The 19,520-nt window shown below is 42.9% G+C and overlaps 1 protein-coding gene across 2 annotated transcripts in view; it reads left to right on the forward strand.

Annotated features, from left to right (window-relative positions):
- The window catches only part of SLC9A7 (solute carrier family 9 member A7), a 69,248-nt gene continuing 49,728 nt past the window's right edge, over window positions 1-19,520 (forward strand). The window contains exon 1 of one of the 2 annotated variants that reach the window (XM_030234807.2): window positions 1-461. In XM_030234807.2, the coding sequence (XP_030090667.2) occupies window positions 194-461 (268 nt within the window). In that variant the 5' untranslated portion in view covers window positions 1-193. The remainder of the gene's footprint in view (window positions 462-19,520) is intronic. The other variant, XM_030234808.2, reaches the window with a different exon arrangement.

Here is a 19,520-nt window from a genome sequence, read left to right on the forward strand (position 1 = left end):
GCGCCTTTAAGGGGCCGGGGGAGGCGGCGGCGGGCGGGCTCCTGCGCGCCGGGGCCGCTCCCTCCCGCCGTCCTTCTTTCCCTTCCCCGCTCCCTCCCCCGCCGGCCGGCCGGGCGGGCGGTGGGCAGTGCCCGTGGGCCGTCGCCGCCGCGGGAGGGGAACGGGGCGCCGCGGCATCCCGGCTCCCGCAGCCATGGCCGAGCCCCTGCGCCGCCGGCTCCCGCTGCTCTCGTTGCTCCTGCTGGCAGCCGGGGGGCTGCGAGCGGCGGAGCGGAGCGGCGGCAGCAGCAGCGCCATGGAGGAGCTCGCCACCGAGAAGGAGGCGGAGGAGAGCCACCGGCAGGACAGCGTGAGCCTGCTCACCTTCATCCTGCTCCTCACCCTCACCATCCTCACCATCTGGCTCTTCAAGCACCGGCGCGTCCGCTTTCTCCACGAAACCGGCCTGGCCATGATCTATGGTGAGTCCCGCCGGGGCCGCGGCACCGCCCGCGCCTCAGCCCCGGTGTCAGCCCCGGCAGGTGCCGGGAGGGGCGGGGGACGGCGGAGGGCCCGGTACCGGCCGCGCCCCTCCGTGCCGCCGGAGCAGCACCGAGCCGCTGCGGCGGGCGGGCGGGCGGCAGCGCCCGGTAGGCCAAGCCCCGGGCAGGGGGAGCCCCTCGCCGCAGATCCCGGCCGTCTCCTCCGGTGCTCCTGGATCCCTTCCCCTCGCTTCGCCTTTTCTGGGGTTGGGGACAGAAGGACACTGAGCGGGGACATGCGGTCCGCAGCCTCCCGTGAGGCAGCGGAGCGGTGCCCTGCGGGAAGGTGCGCTTCGCCGCCGTGGCCGTGCCGCCGGGCACAGCGCTTCGGTGACCCTCCCCGCCGCAGAAAGGCAGCTCGCCGGCCGTACTGCCAGCAGCATGGAGTGCCGAGCCGTGCAGGTCATGGCAGAGATGACTCTGGAAAGCGCCACCGCGCTGCCCTCGCCGCGCTGTGGCCGCACCACGCGGAAAGGAGCGTGTGTAGCCTCCGGGTTGGCTCCCTGGCTGTCGGCGCGCTGCTGTCACCGGCGGCCCGCGTTTGCGGATCCCTACTGACCGCAGTGATGCTGACCAGACACCCTGACACTGTCTGCGGCTCATCCCGAACACTCCTGGCAGAACGAGGGTTCTACTGAGTTGAGTTCGCCCACTCCAGGCCCCTCTTCTCTGGGGATGTGAGTAAAGAGAAGGTAAATCCCTCAGGAGAAGTTGTGTGTCTCCCCTGCGTTTGTGGGGCTGATGGCCCAGAGGAGCTGGGCTCTGCAGGATGATGTTCACGGTGCTGGTCTGCTCTCCCTGGTGCTGTCAGTACCTGGTGCAGAGGGCGGCAGGTGAGCCTGAGCTGGGGACGCAGAGCCCTCGCTCCGCGGGGAACTCCGCGGTTGTGCTCGGTGCGCAGAGCATAGTGGGTTGCGGTGAAGAGCAGCCATCCATTTGAAAAATTATTTGTCTGCTGGTGATTGGCTACTGCCATAAGCGCCGGGGGCACTTCTCCTTCGCCAGCGGAATTTGTTCCTGCTGAACCGTGTGAAGCACCTGCCCGATGTTGGTCGGGATAAGCACATTGAAGGTAACCACACATGAGAAATTCAGCACTAGAGCGAGGGGGAAAGTGAAGCATTTCCTTCCCGATGAGTACTACTGCTCTTGAGAGCTATGTGATAGCTTGCAAAGCAGTGGAATTTTCCTCTGCTGATGCTTCCCTTAAACCATCCCAATTTGCTCTTAGTCACTGGTCTCTTTGCTGCACTGCTGTGTACTTCACATATGCTCACTGCTGAAAACTGACAAATTAACAACTGGGCATATAAGTAAGTTATGCACTGGCATGTTAGTGCTTAGCAGCTGAAGAGTGCCCAGGAGACAGTAGATTAACTGTGTGTATTGATTGGAAAAGAGACAGGGTAAGGTGGTATTGAAAATGTTTAGATATTACCCTAGTGTTGTCACCTTTGGAAAGTTCATTTATTAGGTTTTATAATCACTTTAGTGGCTTAGTTTATGCTGAAAATCTTGTGTATGTGGGTGTGCTAATGCATGCAGTACAAGTGTCAGGGCATCAAGGGCATTTGAGTATGTGTTTTGATGAGCTGCGTGGGAAATGAGAAATTGTTCAGCTGGAGAGATACTGTCTCTCATTAAACTCAAATTAGTTTGCTCTAACACGCAGTTCATGATCTGTGAAAGGGTTGTTAGGTTCCCAATTTGATGTGCAAATGATGAAATCTTGTCTTAGGAAAGGCACTATCTCTTACAGCCCCACTGGCAGCATCCAAAAAAGAATAATTGGCTCAAACTGTTACATTTTCTAGGTGTGCCCTGCCCTAACTTAAATAATTTTTCTTTTGTAGATTGTTCCTCAATATACTTGCCTTCTAAATGAGTCCCCTTATTATATCAAAATACATTCTGTTCTCCCTCCCAAACAAACTGACTCTTGCCTTTTCATGGCAAACATCCTTGGAAACATGTTTAGTATGTTCAGTTCCTGAGTTCTGCTGAGACCAGGCTTCACTTTTACATTTCACAGACTTTCTATAGAACACAAAGAACATACCAACAAGTGCTGTAGTAACTTTGTTATACTTCTGCTAACTGAGCTTAAGTCTCCTCTTCCTTACTTGTTGTTTAAAAGACAGCAGTTAAACTGATAGATGGGTTTCTGTTTTGCTGATAACTTGTTATCTGAGAAATGCACTTTTATAAAAGCTGTATATCTATTTAAAGTGCATATGTTTGATCACTCTACCTTAAACATAAAATCATAAGGCAATATGTCAAAGAAAGAGATTGTAGTCCTAAAAGCACACATATCTATTAGTGCTAAATGGAATTGAATTCTAGCATTGAAACTGTAACAAGGGTGCTGCTCTGTGGAAGTTAAATAGCAGCAAATGTCAGCTGCTCCAGCAATAGTATTGCTAATATTGCTAATGCCAGTTATTATGGAACAATTAAAGAATCTGACACAAGCCAAGCAAACACCAATCCACAACAGAGAAATAAGGAAATTGAAATTTTGCTGACACATGTATTTCAGCTAGTGATAATGATTGTGGTGCTTGCTGTTCTTAGTGTTGGTCTGAGTTGGAGGATAAAGTATTCCAACATGTTTTTCCTGAAGAGGTTTGGTGGCTACTTTGTTTTGCAGGCTTCTTGGTTCTCTGCCAAGAAGAATCACCATGTAGTAGGAGCAGCCGGACATGAACTGTGCACCTGGACAGCTCAGGGTGGACTTAAAGGTGGGAGGTGATGGTGTCCCCCCAGCTGCTGGGCCTCCTAAGGCTGCTCCTTAGGAGGCAGCCACCTGGATAAGTAGATGTCTCCCAGCAGAAGCAGTGGTGTCACTGCCCCTAGGCAATCACTTTGTCCCTTTTCATAAGTGTTAATGCAGGCAACTGGCCACCCATGAATCAGCATAGGTGTCACTCCTATCAGGTACCTTCTTGTCTGTGGGCCACATGTGCTAGTGATGCAGATGAAAGTAAAAGCAATCTGGACTTGGGTACAGTGAAAGAAAAACAGTGTATGAAGAGGAATATAATAATACTTCTTTTACCTTTTGTGGAACACAAATGAGAGAGAAGCTGGGAATCTTCAGGAAAGAAAACATTATATCTGTTCTGCAATACTCTGTATTAGACTAAGTTTCTGTATCCACAGAGTAGATACAGAAACTTATTCTAATACAGAGTATTGCAGAACAGAAAAGGTCTATTTTTAACTCATCTGGCTGCAGTGCTCTCTGTTAGAATTTTAGTATCTATCTACACATTCTAGAGATGACCTAACTCATCTCCACTGCCAGCAAAATAATGTCAGTCTTGGTTTTTAATAAGCCACTTTGACATAAGCCTCCTAATACTAGATTTAGGATCATAACTGAGCAGCAGTTTTGAGAACATTATCCTTTCTCTGGCAAGCTGCTTGTTCTTCCTGAATATTGTTTTAAATCACTTTGTTACAGGCTTTAAAGTGAGTCCTGCTCAGCTTCTTGACTACTCAGTATGTTTTAATTGTAATTCAAATCTTTTCTCTAAGCTTGCTTTATGGCATGTGGCTGGGTAGAAAAATTATAAATTCTTCTTTTGAGAGAAATTTAGAAGAAATGCTATATAGCTTCTATTAACCTGCATGTATTTCAGATCTGCCCTTCAGGCAGGGGTAGTTGAATATGTTATAATTGCTGATATTTCTGAAATATCTTTGGAGTACAATCAATCTATAGTCCTCAGGGCAGTGATTTTGGGTTTCCTTCTTTGTTCCTGTGGGTTGGGGTTTTGTTGTTGTTCCTGTGGGTTTGGGGTTTTTTTTAATTTGTTTCTATAAAGGGTAGTGTATTTGATTACAATGATTAATTAGTTCATTTTTGTTTGTTAACTTAATCTTTGTGAGAAGTTTTGTCAAATGAGCACCGGAATACCCTCTGATCATGACATAAGCCAAAGAAGAGAGAAATGGCAACTTGGATTTCTTTAGATTGAAGAAGCCTTTGCTGACACACCTGGCTGTAAAAGTTGGTACTGCTCTGCAGCACCGTGTAATTGTAGGAACCACACAAAGGCTGAAGGGGGAAGGTGTTCCTCTGCATGTCCTGTAATTCTCATCTAACTTAGAAAGTTATCAGAAACAGATGCCAGGTCTGTAATACTGCAGAGCTCACACACCTGCCTGCCTTCTGCTCCTGTGTGAGTGCCCTGGTTGTGTTGGCTGGAGTGTGCTGAGCTGAGGGCAGGTAACCTGATGTCTGGCACACAAGCTTGTTGTCAGAGTGAGGTGGTTCCATGGCAGGCTAATGTTGCACATGTCTGGGCCCTGTAGGAGCCGGAGGTTTTCCTTTGCCCACTTCAGAAAATTTCTTTTGGAACCACTTCCAACTTTTCTTTGCTGCTTTGCAGTAGAAATATGTTGGTCTGCCAACGATTCTTCCTGAAAGAACACAAGGACTGAACTGGTGTCTGTAGATGCAGAGCATCTGCAGCAACTCTAGTAACTTCTGTTCTTGGTGCAGATGAGAAAACAGAAAAGGAGATGGTGAAGGAGTATATAAAAGCTAACAAGTACAACAGGATGTGCAGAATTACTTCTCAGGTGTAGATGGTGTCCCCATCTCAGTGCTTCTTTATTGTGTTTTTGGAGGTCTATGTTTTTGGCAAGAGGTTGATGGGAGAGAGGCCTGGATTCCCACCTGTCTCCTTTTTGTTTGGTAAAGCAGGCCTTTGTTTTAAGGATGGTGAGAGAAAGGTCATAGGGAAAGTTTCTTTGGCTGTGTTAACAAAAATCTGCGTGGCAACTAGTGTGTAATCTTATCTCTGGATTTCACAATGCTGCATTGTAAATTGTTTGTAATGAGCTGTAATTGGTCATTCAAACAGAATGAACAATTCAGATATTGTTCTTTTAGAAATTTAATTTTAAAATGTTGTGCTGAATAGAAGTGGTTATAGATGTGTATTCCTTTGCAGTGCATCTTAAATAATTCTTCGCAATTCCTGTGCTATAGAAAGATTAGAACACCTGAACACTGAAATTGCCTTCACCCAAAATAATTATCTGTACATCAGGAAGTGCTTCTGGGTCACCTGTGCAGGCAGTCCTGGGCACCATCTAGGAGTATCTGTGCAACCTCTGAAACACCTTTATAAATTACTGTGTGTCCTGGGCTCACTAAGAGAGTGACTAGAGAGAACTCTAGACCTCTGCTCTGTGTGCTCCCAGCACAACTGGAAGCAGATGTAAGCCTTGCCTCTGACTTACCCAAACTCTCCCTTCTCAAGGGTTTGGCCTGGACTCCAAGCCAGGATGGTTTCCTGCAGTGCATGGAAATAGCTCTGGAAGCAGTGATGGGAAGGCTTGATTCCCTGAGACAGAAAATTGTCATGGTTCAGCTAGCTATGATCCTCTGATATTCTCAGTCCCTTTGTGCGTGCATAGCAGCCCTTTCTCCCACTCCTTCCTTCTGAAAGCTGGGCTCCCCTTAACCATTGGCTCTGCAGAGTAGTTCAAAACATCTTAGAGAGCTGGGTGAAACCTTTTTCTGCTTCTGCTAAGGAGCTATTCCCACCCAGCCATTATCTCCATTCTAAATCTCAACTGATTTAGAAACCAGATATCTGAAGCAGGAACCTCAGCTCCACCATTATTAAAGCAAAAAAAAATGTTAGAGGACACAGTTCACATTCTAGAACTACGTATCTTGGCCTGTTAGGGGCCAGAAGTAAAAATATTTGGAAGCTCCTATCTAGGTCTTAAACAGGTGTTGTGTACCATGGATGTTCTCTCCTTGCTTACGTGCTGAATGCTCTGAGTCCAGCACTGGCCTGCTGAACTGTCCCTGTGTGTTCAAGAGACAGCCTCAGTATTTAAATCAAGTCTGTTGTTTCCGTGCTGACAGCCAGAAATACCAGATTGTAGACTTTTTCTCCCAACACAGAGTACTTATTTGTGACTCAGGATTAAAGCTTTATCCCCGTTAAATACTGAATATTGCCTTTCTTGCCCTGCTTTACACTAAGTGGTGTCTACATTGAAAGACTGTGATACAAGCAATTTTTGTAGAGGAGTATTTATGCTGAAGGGTTTTTTACTAGTGTTGTAAAGAATACGCAGTCATTCTCAGCAGTTCAGATCTTTTTGTCTGCCAGACATAGGTAATTTAGCTAAAATGCACTGCTTTTTTCTCTCCTATTAAAAAGCACTTCAGCCTGCAATTAACTGAGTGTGAAGGGAGAAAAGCAAAATTGTGGGAAACTGTTGGTTTGGGTTTTTTTCCATGTCCTGAAATCAGACAAATCACTTTAGAAGAGCCTAAAGAGCCTGTGGTAGAAGAAACTGTTGGAGTTTTTTCCTTTACTGGGAAGAAAGAGTTGAAGGCTCCCTCTAAATTGAAGAGATGAGCTCTGCTCTCAGCCAGAGGAGGTGTGTGGTTTCCTGTGCTTTCTTCATGGCTTTGGTATTCTGTGTTGCTGTTCAAAGGCTGGGTGGAAGCTCCTCATTTCTCTTGATGCAGATCTATGGGTGAGTGATACGTGGAGAAAGCTCACACCCTCTCCTGGCAGAGCTCTCGTGGGTCAGCACTGCTGCCAGGGGTGTGTGTGGGCTCGGCTACCTCTGATGGCTCAGCAATGGGGTAGAGCGGCTGCCACGGGAGGGTCCTGGCCCTAATGCCACCCTGGGGGGACTTGCAGGTTTGCTGTAGCCTGGACTACTTCTCCACAGCTGCCACTTTCTCTGTTGGTAACTTTTTTCAAAATGCCTCTTCCTTGTCAAAATACATCGGTCGTAGATGGTTTTAAATGCAGCTGAACCCACCAGAATACCTGTTGCATATTTTAAGTGTGTTTGTGTTACTGATTCCTCTTCTGCTACCTTGTAAGCTCCTTGGAGAGGGGAGTTTGAACAGCAAACCCATGGGTCTTGGTGTGCTGGATTTGTGGAAATGTTTAAATAAAGTGGTCTGCTTATTCAGAATGCCATGCCTTTCCTTTGCTGTCTTCACTTCTCACTTAGACATAAAAAATAAGCTAGGATTGAGGAGATTATTTTTTCTTTTTAAAGTAAGTTTGACATGTTCACCTGCTACTTTATTATGAAACTGGGGAACTATTCCTAACAATAAAAGGGATAGAAACAAAGGAGCATGCTACAAAAGGATTCTAAAATGCAATTAACTTGTCTGTGCATAAGATGACAGTTTTTAATGTGCTGGCTGTTTATGGAAGTGTGGTGTGTGCACCTGCATTTCTTGCCATCAGTACCTAGGTGAAGAGAAAGCTGCTCATGTGTCTTGGTGTCACCTACGTGTGAGAGTCTTCCCTGTGTCAGCTCAGCAGCAGGGCACGCCATGTCCATGAGCAGTGCCAACACCCTGGGAATGTAGTTATTTCTTCTGAGGCTCAGAGGCTGTTCCATTATTTCCAGAACTGGATTCAACATGAAAACTGCTGTTAACCTTTGCCATTGCTTTGAATATGAGATACTAACAGAAAGATGTTGTCAGTGATGATGGTTTAAAAATAGCAAGTGACACATGTGGATATGACTAGCTTATGGTTTTTACTCTGAATCCATTAAAATGAATGATATTGCTTCCACACTAATTCTAAGAAATTATTTCCCCCACACAAGCATTTCTTAGCACCTGACATCAAGTCCTTCAGTAGTGAAAGGGAACCTGCATTTTAAGTGTCATGTACTTCTCTGCTGTTGTTTTACTGCTGCACAATCCTTCCTGTTTCTCATTCCTTTGTGACAGTCTTCATTGTACTTACTGATTGTGTAGTGGCCTTTCTGCTGCAAAGATTTTCCTCATCCATGAGAAAACTTGACTGTTCTTAAAAGGACTGTTCTTCTTAAAATGCCTTCTTAGTGAGTGAATACCGACTTATTTTAATTGGCTTTTAGCCTTGGTGTGTAATTGATGCCTTAGAAGTTAGGCTCCCTAGAAGAGTTCAAAGTGGCAAACAGAGGGCTCCCTGGCTAGCTGGGAGGAAAGGGTATTCACAGGAGAATTGAAGCAGTGAGTGGAGTTGGCATCACTGGCTACACTGCAGTTTTGCACTCTCTGGAAAATACAGGAGAAATATGGAAGAAGAAAAATGGTGTAAAGGTTTATTTCTGTTGGGGAAGTGCCACCCCAGTCTTTCTCCTGGGTTAACTTTGATATTTTTGTTGCTTATTATGTAATGTTATATATTAAGAGAAGAGGAGGCTGACTGTAGTGACCTTCCACAGACATGCCTGGCAGGTTTGGCTGTAGCATCCTCTCCTGGCTCACAAAATTGAAGTGGGCACTTCTGCTTGTTTGGTTTGTCTTGCAGGTTTATACTTTGAGAGTCATCTTTATACTCTGCACAGCATAAAGGGTGTGGCTTTGTCATATCTATCTGCAATACTAGTGTCTTACAGGGAACATATTCCCACCTGACATGGGTTACAGTGAATTATTCTTGGAAGAAGGAGTATTTTGAAGATGTGTTGGTGTGTGTGAAATAACCTTAATGCTGGAATAGACTTTTACATAGGCAACTGAGTGTCAGGACACTGTTTCAGGCTAATCTTTATTGCTTTTGATCTCTGCACAGCAGTATGTCTGACTTGGCAAAAATTTTATGAAGTTGATTTTTATATCTAGAGAGTTTTAACCTTCTTTCAAGCATGTTCACTTGAGGTAAAGCAGTGTGTGTATACACACACACACATACACACACACACACACACACACACACACAGACAATCTCTTTCTGATTATCTTTCAGAGAGATACATAGGTGTAAAATTAATCTTTTCCTCAGCTCTACATGACTGAAGAGTTAGTGAGTGATTTCCTAATGATGATCTGCTTGTTAAGCTGCAGTAACAAAATATAATTGCAGCATACTCTGATTATACATGTGCCTGCATGAAACAGAGAAATGTCAACATAGATATCTTGGTGATACTTAGTACTTGATTATGTCCCCCATTTCCTCAGGGAGCCATAAAAAGGGTTTATTGCTTTTGCTGGCAAATGCTTGAGTCTACTTGTTTCAACATTTTTATTTTTTGATCCTAATGGTTTTGGGATCTCTTCCAAAGTATAAAAGATGGGACAGTTGCATTTTTTTTTTCCTCTGTACTTCAAACACAAATATCTAACCTCATTGCATCAGGTGCTTATGATGTTAGATAGTGTTTTGTCAACCCTAATCACAGATAGGGGAAACTTTGCATTTTCTTTTGTTCATACCTTCTTCTAAAAACTGAAAGGCTGGGGCAGGAGGTGTAGGCACAAGCTACTCTGCATTTATGATCGCTTCATCCTTAGCCTGTGAAAGCTAAAGCTCCCCCCCCCCCCCCCAATCAGGGTCTCAATCATCTAGGTACTGCTTAAACTTCTAGTTATGTTCTTGAAACAAAACCAGACAACCCTAGAGATTGTCTTTACCTCTCTGTTACCAGGCCACAAGTTGTTTTTCTGCATTAGATGCTCCCTCTACCGCAGCTCTAAGAGAAAGTTGAGACTCCCACGATTTCTGAAGCACGATGTCTATACAATTTTTTTAGCCTCCCTTTGCTCTTCTTCCTTCATGTGCATGATGATGACACACAAGCCTTGCTCTCCAATGGTTCCTGTGGGTATTACAATTGTCACGCCTTTTAGCTCTCTGAGAAATTGTATTATGCTGACTGCTGCTTTTTTGTGGGGATCTCCTAACACTCTTCCCTTGTTACTTCATTTCTCTCCATGGTGCATCCAATAGTTTATTTTAAAGCTGACAGCCTGGATTCCTCTCCATACATCAGACCTACTTTTTTTTTTTTCCATTCTAAACTAAAAACCTTTTTTCACTTCCCTGCCTCATGGGAATGTGAGTATTAGAATGGCTGAAATAGCCATTCTAATTGTCATTTTTATCCTCCTCTCCCTGCTACCACAGTTTTCATCACTGAGACTGGTTCCCCTGACCACTAATGAAACTGTCTGTGCCTTGTCTTCACCTGTAAGCTGTTTAAGCTGTGGAAGATATTTCTAGGTAACATGTGAGTAAGGCATGAATTCCCATGTCTCTCTACATATCTACAGTCCAGGCTTTCACTTCAGCATTGGCTCCTTTGATGTTCTGGTTTTCAAGGCAGAGGAGAATTTTGTTCAGATTGAACTTTTGCTGTCTGTATTATAAGAATTTTTTTCCCTGACCCTCTCTTGCGTTGTTTCTGTGTTCTCAGCTGTCCTCAGTAAAGAGAAAGATAAAGATGCCAGTATCTCTAGGACCATTTAATCATAACAAGAATCAAACTAAAGTTTTATAAGTTGTTGATAGACTGTGTCAAGACCAAAACCTAGTTTTTAGCCCTTATACTTTAAAAAAAGGCCTAAAGTTTGCCTCATGAGCAATGTATGGATTTCACAGCTATAAGAAGAAAATTTGGACCATTGAGAATATTTACCACCAGGGCTATGTTACAGAATTTTCCTTGAACAGTCAGCAAGGAAATTTGAGTTAATTTGTAACATTTATAGTAAGTAACAAGTTTATAACAAGTTTGTAAAAAAAGCTGTCTTTCAGTAAGTTAAACCTTCCAAGATCTTCAGAGGACTTAAATGCAGAAAAGGGCAATGCATAAGAACAATAATTGGAGCTTTTGTAATTATGTCAACGTGCCAGAATCCCAATGATGCAACACGTGCATGGCATTTTTGATCCTTGAACAGATCACATTTGACCCATGTGTGTGCCCCCACACACAACATGCGCGCCTCAGAGCTGAATTGCTCACTTTCCAGAATAGCCTGTTCTTGTGTAATACTCTGTCAGAGCACAGAGACAGACTTCTGATGCTTCACTTGATTGGAAACACTATTTCTTTGCATTTGATTTAGTATAGAAAATCTACCATTTTACATGTGGATTTGGTATTTTTTTTTAATAACACCAGAGAAACATTTCAACTGAAACTTAGATTCAATGATTTGTTGTCCTGATACATAAACTGAGTGGATGTTGTGTGGAGAATATAAAAAGTCTGTGAATCATATACTGAGATAAATATATGCCTGGTGGAAAGCTGATACACCTGAAGTTAATAGTTAGGTACACTCCTAAATTTAACTGCTCTTACTGTAGGTGGTTTTCCTGTTGCATTGTATTTGCCTTACTGGTTGAGAGGATTGAGACAGCAGCTTGTTGACAAATGCAGATTTATGGGAAGTTCCTGTTCAAACAGGGGCTTTCTGAGGTTTGGAGGCAGTGAACTGGTGCAACCAGGAAGGTGTTCTAGAGCTGTTAAAAAGGTTTGGAAAGACATTACTGATTTCTGTTAGCAGCAGTTTGCCAGAGGTCCATTCCATACTGCTGGGCTTCAGAGTTAAGGAAAATTAATTTGAAAACAGTATCATATATTTTAAATGTCTGTAATGTCTGGAACAAAGCTCATTTTCATACTGCAAATTGAACTGACCAAGTTTCTTGGGCTAGGAGCTACTGCTAGTGGGATGTCACATTTGCAGGACATGTTCTGTTAGGAAAGGGGTCACATTGGCCAGGAAAATTTCTCTATGACTTAGGATTTGATGGGCTTGAGAATCAGGCAGTCGTGTTGTAAGCTTCAGTGAGCAGGAGGTCAGCCAGTACTGAATAAGTCACCTAACCTGCCAGAAGGAGTTGCAGAACAGATTCCTGCAGCAAAAGGTACCCCAAGGAGAAATGCTTGGCTGAATTGTCTGCAGAGAGAGATGAAGGCAGAGGACTCAGTCAGGCTTATTGAAATGGCCTGAGATGCTGACTATGGGAAGACAGAAATATCGGGGGGTGATATGAATTTCTTTACAGGGTCGCAAATCAATGGCTGAAAAACAAGAAGCTTTCTGCAAAGAAGAAAAATATTCTGATTTACTAGTCTAGTCTTCCTTGCTATATTCCTGTGCTATTTGTTTGATCTTTCTATTCAGTCCATAACCTCAAATCTTTGGGATAATAAATAGGAAATCCTGAAAAAGAACACTTTCTCTTAGGAACTTAATGAAAGAGGGGAGTCCTGGCTGTGACTGGGGTTAGGCTGCTGAGGTAAACAGTGACAAAGGTTTTCAGAAGTCAGTGTCAGTTGCACCATCTCTGAATCACCACAAGTGAATTTCTCAGCCCTGAAAAAATATTTTTAGTCATTTATGCTGCTGCTTTGTTTCTTTGTATTCTTACTTGCTTGGTACACCTACAGGAATAATATGATTATTATTATTAGCAGGGAGTAGGGGAAGAATTGGGCTAATACTGCTCATCAGACTGAAGCTGGAACCCAGTTTTCATCACTGCCTGTTTATATGGGATGGAGAAAAAAAAAGTGTGTGTGTTTTTACAGCTCCATGAAAAGTATCCAAGCATTGTAAAACATTTTCATTTTAATTTTTGCCTCTTAAAGATGGAAAATAATACTAGGTCTGAAGTACAAGAGGAAAGGTTTGCTCAAGATAGCTTGGGAAACTCACTGCTGAATCAGATCATGAGCTGTGATTCTGTCCTTGCTCAGTGATTTCCGTCAGTGTTGTCTTTACAGTTCCAGGAAAAGCGGAACCTCTACTCTGAAGCAGTTGATGCTGTGCATGCTCTTTGCTCTTGAAATGATCACACAGGGCCCCAGCTAAACACGATCTGACTTTGCATATCTACCTGTGCCTGCGACACCTCCATTTTCCTCCTTTGCTATAGCCAGGCAAAGTGGGCAGGCTGCCACTTCTCTTATCTCACAGGAGAAGTGTGAGTTAGAGACTGTGGGGGTGCTGGAGTGCCCAGGAATCTTAATCCAGCACAGAGGAGTGGAGGGACTTCTTGTGGCCAGTTTTTTCTACTCAGCAATTATAAAAAGAGGTGACTAATTTTTTTTCCAAGGGTGTCTGAGTATTGGTAAAACAATTAATGGGGGGTTTCCTGCCTTGTGGGGTTTTGGTGTTTGCCACAGGTGTCTTCATATTGGCCATTGTGTGCATTGCTCATGTTGCAAGATCCTCTCAGTCCTTCATTTCCATTTGATTTGGTGCACTTTTTAGTTACTGTTGTGGCAGAAGGATTGCAGCACACCTTGTTAAATTTGAGTTGAATTTAATGGTAAGTTTTCCACTTAGACTGCTGGAATATATGATCTTTTACTCAGAGAGTAATCAAAACTAAATCCAGTCCTCAAAGCAAATACTTTAGTAGTGACCAGTCATTATGCAGGATAATGAAGATGTGAAATTTCTATATGTAGTGATATTGTCTGCCAATTTTTTTTAAATTGTTATGTTTGTGTCCTACAACTTGGCAGCCTGACACTGAGTGCTTTCCCAATGATCTGGCAGTTCGGTCTGTCAGCATTCAGCATGAGCAATTGGGCACACCTTTTGTCAGTGCTTTGCTATTGTAACAAATATGACAGTTTCTCCTGCACCCATCTGGATCTCATAGCCTGAAACATCATGGTAACAGTAATAATGCCGTGCTCATCCCCAAAGTCCTGTTGTTCCTTTTGAAATAGTACAGCTATTTATTCCAGAAGAATGTGGTGGGCTGAAGAGTCTATTTGCTTTCTCAGGATAGTTGGCTCTGAACTGGTTCTCTATACCTGAATCTAACAGCTAGGTAAAACTTCACTGTAAGGAGCAGTTATTCAATTTGATTTCCCATTTATTCTTACTTAATCAGCTCATATTTCATAATAATTCCTCTTTCTTAAACTGATACAGCTTCTTAAAAGAAAAAAAAATCTTTTTACTGGGTTGCATTTGCAATTGTGTAATTTATTTTTAGAATTTGGGAGGGATTTTTTTTTTAAATTTCTATTGGGCTCCAGCAAAAGCACTGTGAAGCTGGTTTGCCTGCTACTGAGGAAAGGCTCACTGAAGCAGCAATTCTCTTGAGGTCCTCAGCATGAATAGGCATTGCAGCAATAATTTTTCTTTTCTCAATAACTCTTTTAACTGCTGCAGCTTCAGAGCACATCAGGACCTGACAAGAACATACTTTTGTGCAGAAGCGGCAGAAATCTTTACAATACCTGCAACAATGTTTCAGCATATCTGTAACCTCTCTTTATTCTTGTCATTCCTTCTTTCTGTGAGTTACTGATCCCTAAAAAAAAAGGCATGGGCAAAGGTAGCCCTTCTGGATATTTGAGAGGGAAGATGCTGTAAAAAACTCTACTCATACGTGATTTCTGAAATACAACATTTAAATGATGCAGTGCTTCATAAACCATTTTTACTCAATTCCCACCATTTTCCTGTTTTGTTTGTAGTGTGGATGTTTTCTGGCTGACCATTGTACAGATCAGCAAATCTTCAGTGCGTGCTCTGAAAGCTTGGATTTTCTTTGGATTGATTTTCATTATGGCCCTATTGCCATTCTTTACTATCTGAAGAAAGCCTGCATTCATAAGGATTACTGCATCTGCAAAGGATGAAGAATAAGTAGGAATGATGAACTCCAGCAGTCATGAATGGGCAGATTGTCCTAGCCATTTACTCAGTTGCCAGTATATTGTGGAGTATTTGGGCTGAAAAAAATGTTAGCATTGGGTAACATACTCTTTTTATTAAAAGCACAGTAGAGTACTCAGAGATGGTGTATAGTCTAAGGCACACTAGTACAGCACATGCTGTCTTTCTTCCTAAGTGTGATTGATTTGTTTATTTCTCACTGAAAGCTTGTAATTTTGGATTTTAGTTCTGCTTTCCATTGCTAGCTGTGCTTATCTTATCAGACAAGTCTTATCAAAAGGTGCTTGCAATTCTGAGTGGGATGCTGCACTGTATTATGCCAGGAGCATTGAACAAGGAACACTCTGGTGTGCTGGCTGAAGATCAGAGTTGATTCTGGAGGCTGAAATGTTCCCTGTGTTTCTCAAATATATATAGTAATGTGACGAAGAGTTGTGTGCCTTCATATTCCAATATGCCCTTGATGGGGTAGGTGTTGGTAAATGCAGATTTTTTCCCCATGATGTTTGGATAAAGCACTTTAGCAGTTCTATCCTCAGTGATAACAATCTCTTCTGCAAAAGATGTTAATCAGGAGTAAATGACCACTGGGCAGTTGCTGTCCTTTCAGGTGGCATGCTGCACTTCCCAGTGCTCCATTAGTGGCACAATTTAGGAAAATCCCATGTTAACAACCTGGTTCAACTACAACCAACACCTCAAATAGATAAAACATAGGAAGCTAGTACAATATAATTTAAAATAGAGAACTACATTGAAATTGTTTTGTAAGTGTTTTGGAGGATATGTGTGAGTAGTGTGTCTGGTACATGTCTTGACTCCCTGGGGCTTTTGATTTCATTGGCAGTAGCTGGTTTAGCAGCTGCACAAACCAAATACATGTAGTAAAATACAGCATTACAGTGAGTGCCATTTATTGCAAACAGTGTTAATATTCTGGTCTGAAGAACGTCTTGCCATTGAGATTTCACTATGGAATCTCTTCTGGTTGAGTCAACAAGCAAATATAGCAAGACTTTGATACAGCTGCTGAAGTGGTGAATGTTAGTGGTGCTTTTTGAAGGCAATCTTCTCTTAGCAGTATTTTGCTACTGGTAGTTTGTTACTGATAAATCTTGCAGGAAGGCCTTTGAACAGCAAACTTAGAGCTTGAAAATAGCAGCTGTTTCAGAGAGATGGAGAGAGATGACAGGAAGCAAGCAATGGGGGAAGGTTTTCCCTTGATGAAGACACAATGCTATATAAGCCACTTAGGTGCATATTTTGAACACTCTTTTCTTCAGCTTTTCAATGAAATTATTTTGTATGTACTTGCCATCTTTAGGATCTTTGCTAGTGCTAGACTTGAGCACACAGTGGTGAGCTTTTTTACAGTTCTCTGCTGAGGTATGTGTGTTCCCTGGTTTGACAGGTAATGGTGTGACAGCATTTCCTGACATCAGGACACCTGTGATTATTGCTCAGAGATGTTGTTAATTGAATATTTGCACTTCTGTAGACATCAGTTGCCCAGCTGTTATCTGTCAGGGTGGATTTGTATTACTATAGCCATGTCACAGATAAATTTTTTTCATGTTCCTACTTGATGATTTGGACATGTCACACTGAAGGAACTGGACTGTAGAGTATGTTTGTGTGAACCAGCTTCCATGCTACTTCTGGCACAGAAAACTGAATAACAATGTCCAATATTACAATACTCCACGTTCATGTGGGCTCCTGGGATATTTCACCAGGTGTCAGGATACTGCCAAAGTAATGACTGTCATATTCATACTCTGACAGTGTACCAGATCAGGCTGTGCACTGCTTCTGTCCATTCTAAGGGAATGCACCATTGTGTTTGTTCCACTGTGCTTCTGCTGCCCTACTTCGACTTGCTCTTTATCTTGGACTGAATGATATTGTGTTTCCAGCAGCAGTGAGGAACAGCTCCTAGATACTCTTGGAGACAGTGGATCCAAAATAGCAAATCGCCTCCAACAGTTGACTTCACTCATGGTGTCTCTGTTGGCTTCTAGCAGAGGGCTTGAATGTGGTATATCAAGCTGTTATCATGTAACAAGTTTCTGTAGAGTTTTCTTCCTTCCTTCTATTCTTTGGGAATGTGATGGCTACTCCTGAGGTTCACACGATCATCAAACCCTGAGATGTGTTTGCAGAGCAGAGCTATGGCTTCATCTTGCAGATGAGAGGCTGTAGCAAGGAACAAGATCTAAAGCATTCACTGCAGCTTTCAGCTGCTCCTTTCTGATGCCTGCAATTGGGATTTTATTTTCTTATGCTCCCACATATGGTCTCGTGTACCAGTGAAACTTGGAAAGACCACTGCTCTTCTCAACCAGAGCACTAAATACTTATTTGTTCATGAATGCCAAGTCATGCCCCCTGGTGAAAAGGTACTTGTGGTTTTTGGCATCACCTGGTAGCTCTTAGAGGCTCAAGCCTGGGCTCTAACTCAGCAGACAGCATGGCTTTGCTTTAAGGTTTTGTCAGTTTTGGAAGACACCCACCTTGCTGATATCCTTAGCAAATTTCAACAAACTGGACATGATCCTAGTGCTCAGCAGCCTTCTGTGAGGTGTAGCAAGGCTAATCTTAGAGCAAATCCAAGGCATGTGTTGGAATAAGGCTGGGTTTTGTGTTTGAGCTGTCTAACCCAGCGCAGTGTTCTCATGCTCTGCCTGCTGATTTCTGGGAGTGGAGAGCAATTTTCTAAAGCAAACTGAAATTAAGTTTATTGTGCTCCTTCTGCACAATAGTGGCACACTTCAGTTTGCTTTGGAAAATTGCACAGAAACATGGTGTTGGAGTTAAGATAAAGCAACGATACCAGTGATGGAGGGAAAGGAAAAGCCAGGAGATGCAGCTCCATGCGGTTTTGGTTACAGCTTCTTTGCACTTTGCTTCTTGGGAAGTGTTTTTGTCTTTGCTTTGTTAGTCAGTTTGCTCTCACCCAGCCCTTTTCCTTGCTCTCTGAGCCATGTCACAGTGCCCTCCCTGCCCCAGCATCTGTGGGTCTTCTGGTGTCCTGTGAATCAGTGCTGTGTTTTTGATCAAGGTAAGTGTGGAAGCCTAGCAAAATGTACAGCTAAATATAACTGTTTCTAATCTTTCATAACTAATGGCAGAATTGTTATGGAAGCCTCTTTGGAAATATTCATAACTTTATTTGGATTTTTTTCTTCCTAGTGTAGTAAGTGATTCTTTTAACGGCTGTTCTCACTATTATCAGTTTTTGGGCTTGTTTTTTATTTAATAAGTCTTGACTTTTTTTTAAAATCCCCCTTAAAAATCTTTTATGGAGGCCTCTAGTTAATCTTTTACAGTAAATTTATTTTAAAGAACAGGCATCAATGAGGATAGGGCTTAAGTCTAGCTAGATAGAATTATACAAATTTTATTTTATAGACCTTGCCTTGCTTTTATGAGACATTTCCTCAGAAACTGAAACTGAAATGTTGTTCTGACAGAAATTTTTTTTATTCCTTGTCTGGAAAAAACATCAAATTACTTTTTATGTAATCACTACTTTGGCAAAATCTCCAGCAATATTAGGTGAGGATACCACAGTGACTGCTCAGCCTGTCAGTATTGGATTGCAAAGTCTTGAGTCTTGTTGACATCTCTGCAATTTGTCTGGCCTTAATATTTAATAAGACTCATACTCTGCAACCTCAGAGTGAGAGCAGTTCTTTTAAAAACCACCTTTTACTTTTGTCAGAGCTCTTACCAGACTCTTTAAAGACAGAGTTGTGCTTGTATGTGTGATGGGTAGAGCAGTCATCAATTTTATGCCTCCATGTTCCTGTTGTATTAAACTTTTAAGGAGTTTGCAGAATGAATACTTTGTACAGCACATCAGGACCTTGGGTTTGCTCCTGGTCAGTGGGGACTGTGGCAAGGCTCAAGTTGCTTTTTTAGGAGGATGAGTATTAGGAGTGTCCAGGTAGTGCTGCAGCCTGCATGTTCTAGTTGTCCATTTGTTGCTGAATGGTTCACTGGGACCTAGATTTTCCATAGGGAACAGAGGAGATTATTGAGAGGGGCAACCCATACCTGCCAGTGGAATGGCAACAGTGAAAGCAGCAGAAGTGCTAGAAAGTCTGCTGATGTGCTAGGAAAAAGCAGCTGAGCCTGCTCTATGAAGGCAGAGTTTTATGTTTGTCTCTAGAAAAAGCCATGGAGAATCTTAGAGAAATAGAGTCTGAATAAACTTTCATTTCAAACTTCTGATTTGAACTCCGTTTTTGTCTTTGTGTACACGGGAGTCAATTTTTAGGATTGCTAATCCTAAAATCCTGCAGGTTCCCATCAGCTGGACTTGTCATGGTGGAAAGTGTTCATCCCTTGCGTTCTGTTCTCTAAATTTCCTAGCTTGAGTTGGAGGCTTTGAAACTACTGCCTCTGCCAGTTTTTGGACAGTCTAAGTGAACAATCTGACTTCCTTCATTCTGCAATCCCTTAGCCAGTAGAAAGTAATGCACAAATTTAAAAGTGTTTGCCAATAAATGGGTGTATTTCACCAAGGCAATCCGTGCTATAGG

Source organism: Serinus canaria, chromosome 1, assembly GCF_022539315.1.
Source record: "Serinus canaria isolate serCan28SL12 chromosome 1, serCan2020, whole genome shotgun sequence".
Classification (NCBI taxonomy): Eukaryota; Metazoa; Chordata; class Aves; order Passeriformes; family Fringillidae; genus Serinus; species Serinus canaria.